At 32.6% G+C, this 6,641-nt stretch overlaps 1 protein-coding gene across 4 annotated transcripts; it reads left to right on the top strand.

Moving 5' to 3' along the window:
* Positions 1-852: 852 nt before the first annotated feature.
* On the top strand, positions 853-6,609 carry LOC106476805 (double-strand break repair protein MRE11-like). 4 transcript variants are annotated; one of them, XM_022380562.1, is made up of 3 exons: positions 853-874; positions 1,707-1,811; positions 5,512-6,609. In XM_022380562.1, the coding sequence occupies exons 2-3, from the start codon at positions 1,718-1,720 to the stop codon at positions 6,486-6,488; spliced, it is 1,071 nt and encodes a 356-aa protein (XP_022236270.1). In that variant the 5' UTR covers positions 853-874; positions 1,707-1,717; the 3' UTR covers positions 6,489-6,609. The 4 variants fall into 4 exon arrangements, with proteins under 4 accessions (XP_022236270.1, XP_013792884.2, XP_022236271.1 ...); XM_013937430.2 differs by lacking the exon at positions 853-874 and adding an exon at positions 875-989; XM_022380563.1 differs by lacking the exon at positions 853-874 and adding an exon at positions 1,057-1,072.
* The last annotated feature ends 32 nt before the right edge of the window (positions 6,610-6,641 follow it).

A 6,641-nucleotide genomic window follows, 5' to 3' on the forward strand; every position in this document is an offset into this window, starting at 1 on the left:
AACTTATCGCTACAAAATAAAAAACAAAACAAAGAGAATCATCACGAACTGTCTAGATCGTTTGTTCGTCATTAAGGGTTAGTCCCTTTGAGGTTATCATTTTGGAAATTTAGTATCCATTTAATAATTTACCTTTTTCTATAATCTATTAGGCGTTGTTCCTTTCGGAGTTATACCTTTTGGTTTTAATCCCGTTTAATGACACGTGTGTTTATGGTGTCCTTTCAATGCATTTTTCTCCTAAAACTATCCTACTAGGATTAATATTTTCGTCTGTGTCATTTTTTTTATGTTTTTTGTTTTAAAATGACCCCTTATAAATTTATTTTATTTTATTTTTATACAATATTGGTTTGTAATAAAGGGGGCATTTATCCATTTACGTTAGAGAAAAATATCTGCACGATTTAGACTCTTGCAAGTATTTTTCTCTGTCACTACAGTATATTATTGTTGTTATTACTTGTATGTGTTTTATTCCGGCTTTATTTTTATTATTTTAGCTGATTTTTATATAAAATATTTTTCTCTTGATAAAATTTCTATAGCTAAGTAGATAAATAAATATTGAAAAGTAATATGTGAAATCATTTTCCAGCCATTATATGTGAAATCATTGTTGTCTGTCACAATTTGTATGGTGACAGTAATTATATCATAATTTGCTTTTAAATCAGATGGAGCTTATTTTAATTTATTTAAAAGTACTGTTATCATGATAGATATTTTAATAGAAAATTTCTGATGCGATATTAAATTGCTATTTCAAGGTTTGATCTTAACCATGATAATTTATTACAAGCAGGTAATAATAAGTTATTAGAAATTATGAATTAAGAACATCACCAGATGTCGTCCCGCAGGTTGGCGGCAAGTAAGTACATGTCGCACCAAGTCTGTATAACGTGTTAGTGTAGAATCATCGCTTGTTATTAAGTTATAATTAAACGTTATTGTCTGTGTAAAAAACAAGTCAAACATCTCTTTATGTATGTTTTTATATAAAATATAATAAGTTAATATGAGGTGATAATAGGCCCATGTAACTTGTAAGGGTATGAATACGATTAACGTAGGTACATTTATTACAACAAATGAACGACACATTGATTGTTGTTATTATTATCTTTGAAGCTGGAGATAAGGTTGACACCAGGTGTAAAGTCCGAAGCACGAAAACCGTTAGATTATACTATCAGTACTAGAAAAAGCTGAAAAGTGATCCATGGTCATTTCCGTGAAAAAAGAAAATTTCTCCTCTTTAATGTAATATAACAAGTTTTAGACTTAGTTATCCATTGCATTGAAACGATTTTGTAAAGTTAAAGTTTAAACTAAAAATTTCGTATATTTCCTTAAGTTAAATACTGATTACCATACTTCACAGATAATGATACTAAAACATAAGTTGAAGCTTCAAACTAATATAGATCAATGTTTCCTAGTTTGTATTTGTAGAGAGAGTTAGGATGTGGGTATTAAATATATATATTTGTTTTCTCATTATAAGGTAGAATTTTTTAATAAAATGTTTATATTTTTGCATGTTTGTGACTTAGAAAAACCCAACAGTCTGAGGACATTATATTTTATATAACAATATATAAAAAATGTAATTTTTGCATAATTAAAATGAAGTTGCTGACTATGATGAATGATTACACCACTTATGTATAACACCAATACATATATTTTTTAATACTCAGTAAAAAACACAATGGGTGAACCTGAGCCATCAGAGGAAGATGTTATGAAAGTTCTAATAGCCACAGACTGTCATCTAGGTTATGCTGAGCGAGATGCAGTTAGAGGTATTACATTATTTTTAGAAACATGTACATATATCTTGGAGATTATTTTTCTATTGCACTTTGCTTTAAGGACATATATTAGTAACTACAGTTTTAATACTTAATTAATATCTTTTCTTAAGAGGTATATATATATAAAATTGATTGTTACTACTAAATAAATGTTTTTGAAAAATATAAAAATGCCCCGTTACTAATGGATATTTAGTTTGTAGATCAGTGGAAAGGTAAATTTAATATGTCATGCTTGCAACTTCTGTGAATTTCTGGTTTTATACAACAAAAATTTTCTTGCTAACTTGATATTCCTCTTCATAATTTCAAAAAACTAATGGAATTTTCTTAAAATGTATATAGGTGTTTATTTATGATTACATTGAAAGTTTTGTCATTTGAGTTCTACGTGAAACGTGCTGCATAAATATTCAACCACAAAGTTCAGAAAATTTAAAATAGAGAATTAGGGAAAAAAACAAACTTATATTGTACTGTGTAAGCTCAAATTTCTTTCTTTCAACTTTCATTAATAACTTTTGAAACGATGGACTTTTGTAAGTTAATTGGGCTTGTAATGTTAAATGTACACATAGAATTTGGGACTTAATAGATGCCAAAATGGAAGTTAGTAAATGGTTATTTCATATTCATTCATTTAGTTAATAGTATTGCTCAAATTAACATGACTTGCAGAATTAGAAAAATACCGTTTACCTTGTTACAAAGAAAAAAGAATAACACGCATAAAAGTTTTTACATTACGTATTAATGGAGTGATCTTTTCTGTGTTATTGTACCTACAAAACTTAGCTGGTTTGATAGTCAGATAATTTCTGACAAGAATCTTACTAGTTGTCCGGAAAAAAAATGAGGCAAATTACTCTAAAATAAACTTACATCATTATCATGTGGAGCATTTCTTTGAGATGATTTTGTAAGATGCTGGATTTGATAGGATTGATACTTTTCCATCTGTACTTGATAAAGAAAAACTAGTTACTAGTAAATATTGCCATAAATAAACTACATTAATTCAAAATGATTTATTTTGAAACTGTTTAAGGAGCCTAACAGACCATTACATTGTATTTGAGATATGAGTATTACATGAAATTTTCTGTGAAATTAAATATCAAATACATTGGATTGTTGGCAGCTTAATTATGAATGAAACTACGTAAAAAAGACAATACGAGTACTGTGTATGAGCTTATAACTTTCATAATGCCAGTGCTGGTCTTGGGGTTTTTCCTTCCTATACACCATTCCAGATTTGATATTGGAAAATAAGTAATAATAGATAAAGATATTTAAAAAACTGTTACTGGTATAATTATTAATATTTATCTCTTACTGGTATAATTATTAATATTTATCTCTTGTCAAAAGAATTTTTCTGATAATCAGATTTAAGCTACTCTAATCACTTATGTGGTTACATTTACTTGTGATTGTTTTACTAATGTATTTGACACAAAGTTATGTAACACAATTACTTGATTCTGTACTTCACTGTCTTACTATCATAGTACCGTGTGATTGTAAGATAGTAGGAGGATAAGTATAATGTGATTGTGCTCAGAGAAGCTTGTTGTGGCTACTATATAAAACGTGATCCAAGTTCACCACACCCGCTACACAAGTACCGTGTGATTGTGCTCAGAGAAGCTTGTTGTGGCTACTATATAAAACGTGATCCAAGTTCACCACACCCGCTACACAAGTACCGTGTGATTGTGCTCAGAGAAGCTTGTTGTGGCTACTATATAAAATGATCCAAGTTCACCACACCCGCTACACAAGTATTGTGTGATTGTGCTCAGAGAAGCTTGTTGTGGCTACTATATAAAATGTCTTCCAAGTTCACCACACCCGCTACACAAGTACCGTGTGATTGTGCTCAGAGAAGCTTGTTGTGGCTACTATATAAAACGTCATCCACGTTCACCACACCCGCTACACAAGTACCGTGTGAAGCTTGTTGTGGCTACTATATAAAACGTCATCCAAGTTCACCACACCTGCTACACAAGTACCGTGTGAAGCTTGCTGTGGCTACTATATAAAACGTCATCCAAGTTCACCACACCCGCTACACAAGTACCGTGTGAAGCTTGTTGTGGCTACTATATAAAATGTCTTCCAAGTTCACCACACCCGCTACACATATCACTTAGTACCTGCCTAGTGATATTGATGGAAAGTTACATTATAAAACTAAGTTCTCTGTTACGATTTCAGCTTTTGCATATTTCTGTATCATCAAACATTGGCTCCCTTCTGAAATGGTCTTATCTCCTTACACCCAAAGCTATCTTGATCCTGGTCTGCCCTCTAAGCATTGCTAAAAAATTTTACTAACAGTATACCAGTCTTTTATATCCCATCCGTTTTGCACCATTTCGGAACATGTGATTACCCTCAACCAATCAAACTGTGCCATCCATATTAGCACAACTAACTCCCTCATACCTGTATTTTTTTCTTCTCATAATCCTACGTATCCAAGGTGTTTCCTCTGGATGTTTATTTTTTTTACCCAGGAGGACCGCTGTTATTGATCACAATATCTTATATGAGGAGTTTCCACTGAATGTTTTGTCCGGATGGACCGCACTTGACCTACTCTGATGTAACCCAAGGCACTACAGGCTTGTCGCTTGCACACTAGACCTTCTGTGTTTTTCCATGCCCTGCTGTTTCAAGTCATAGTTATACAGCACTTCTCCACTGATTTGATACTGTACATCCTTCTTTCCTGCCCTCTTGGTGTTCCTGTGTTAATTACTGGGTGAAGAGCATACCTGTTCCAGAAGTGGTGCTATACCCTACAGGTGTGCTATCTTTTCATATTCTTGCATACCTGTGTTTTCAGTGAGGTCACTTTCCATTTGTTTGGATATTGATGTGCCTTCTGGTGATTCAAATTTTTTAGTTTTTTCAATTAGTTATTTTGTACACAACCATAATCATTAATAAAAAAAATAGCATAAAATTGATTAGCAGTTTGATGTACATTTGTCAAAAGAAGAAAAAGTACATTTCAAACCTTACATCGTATGTCTAAAACATGTTTGATTTAGAAGTGAGTTTAACATCTGTCTCATAGACTCAGTAGAAACTTCTTTACTGAGCTCATTCCTTTGAGTTGTGACCTAGCTTTATAAATTAGAAGACTTTATCGTAGTGTCCTCTCGGTTATGTTCAGTTTTTAAAGTAGAAATATTTTGTAATCTACTGATTGTAATATATCTCTGTGTATACATTATGAATTAATCTGTTTTCAGTTGCTTTCTTACATCTAGAATATGGTTACTTATATAATTGTAACTATAGTTAGTAGTCGTATGGGAACTTCATGCTGTATTTGTTTAGCTTTATCCAAATGTTATACCATTAACTGTATTCTTGGAGAAGTCGTAGCTAGAGCTAGATACGAGAGGATGTCATGATTCTTAAAGATAAGCCGCAGTTTTACTCCGTCTTTGAAAGAGAATAAATAATTATGAAGTATAAGTTTGGTGATTTTTAACATATTTTTTATTCAAATTTAATGTATTTATATTTTTTCTGTAATTCTACACTATGATATTATAATTGAATGCAAAATGAAATCAGTCTGCTTAAAATTATAGAATAGCATATTACACTTTTTTGTATTATTGAAAATGAAGTGAATTTATTTTATGGTGTTTATTCTTAGGTAATGACTCATTTGTCACCTTTGAGGAGATACTTAGCACAGCTAATACTGAAAATGTAGATATTATTCTCCTTGGTGGCGATCTGTTTCACGATAACAAACCCTCGAGGAAGACCCTTCATACCTGTATGCAACTACTACGCAAGTACTGTATGGGAGATAAACCCGTCAATATAGAGTTTCTCAGTGATCAGTCAGAAAACTTCAAATATAACAGCTTTCCTTTTGTAAATTATGAAGATCCTAACTTGAATATATCTACTCCAGTGTTTTCAATTCATGGTAATCATGATGATCCAGCAGGTCAAGGAAATCTCTGCTCCCTGGACCTACTTAGTGTCAGTGGTTTGATTAATTACTTTGGGAAGTGTACAGACTTGGACAACGTAAAGATATCTCCTCTTCTCATGCAGAAAGGTGAAACAAAACTGGCTCTGTATGGATTGGGTTCAATTCGTGATGAACGGCTACATCGCATGTTTAGAGAAGGCAAGGTTAGCATGCTTCGTCCACGGGAGGACAGCGAAACTTGGTTTAACCTTTTTGTTGTGCATCAGAACAGAAGTAGACATGGATTGACTAACTACTTACCAGAACAGTTTTTAGACGATTTTCTAGACTTGGTGATTTGGGGACATGAACACGAATGTAGAATTAAACCAGAATGGAATGGACAACAAAATTTTTATGTTTGTCAACCTGGCAGTTCGGTGGCCACTTCTCTTTGTCCTGGTGAGGCTGTTCCAAAGTGTATAGGAATGCTCAATATTTATAAAAAGAGCTTCAAACTGTCCAAGATCCCGTTACAAACAGTCAGACAGTTTTACATTGAAGATATAGTTCTATCAGAAACTAGTCTTAACCCTGAGGATCCTGATATCGCTGAACGTGTTCTAGAATATTGCTGTGAAAGGGTGGAGAATTTGATAGATAAGGCTGTTAGTGATCACACAGGTAACATTCAGTTACAGGTTTGATAGGTAAGGCTGTTAGTGATCACACAGGTAACATTCAGTTACAGGTTTGATAGGTAAGGCTGTTAGTGATCACACAGGTAACATTCAGTTACAGGTTTGATAGGTAAGGCTGTTAGTGATCACACAGGTAACATTCAGTTATAGGTTTGATAG

Source organism: Limulus polyphemus, unplaced genomic scaffold (assembly GCF_000517525.1).
Source record: "Limulus polyphemus unplaced genomic scaffold, Limulus_polyphemus-2.1.2 Scaffold11647, whole genome shotgun sequence".
In the NCBI taxonomy this organism is placed as follows: domain Eukaryota; kingdom Metazoa; phylum Arthropoda; class Merostomata; order Xiphosura; family Limulidae; genus Limulus; species Limulus polyphemus.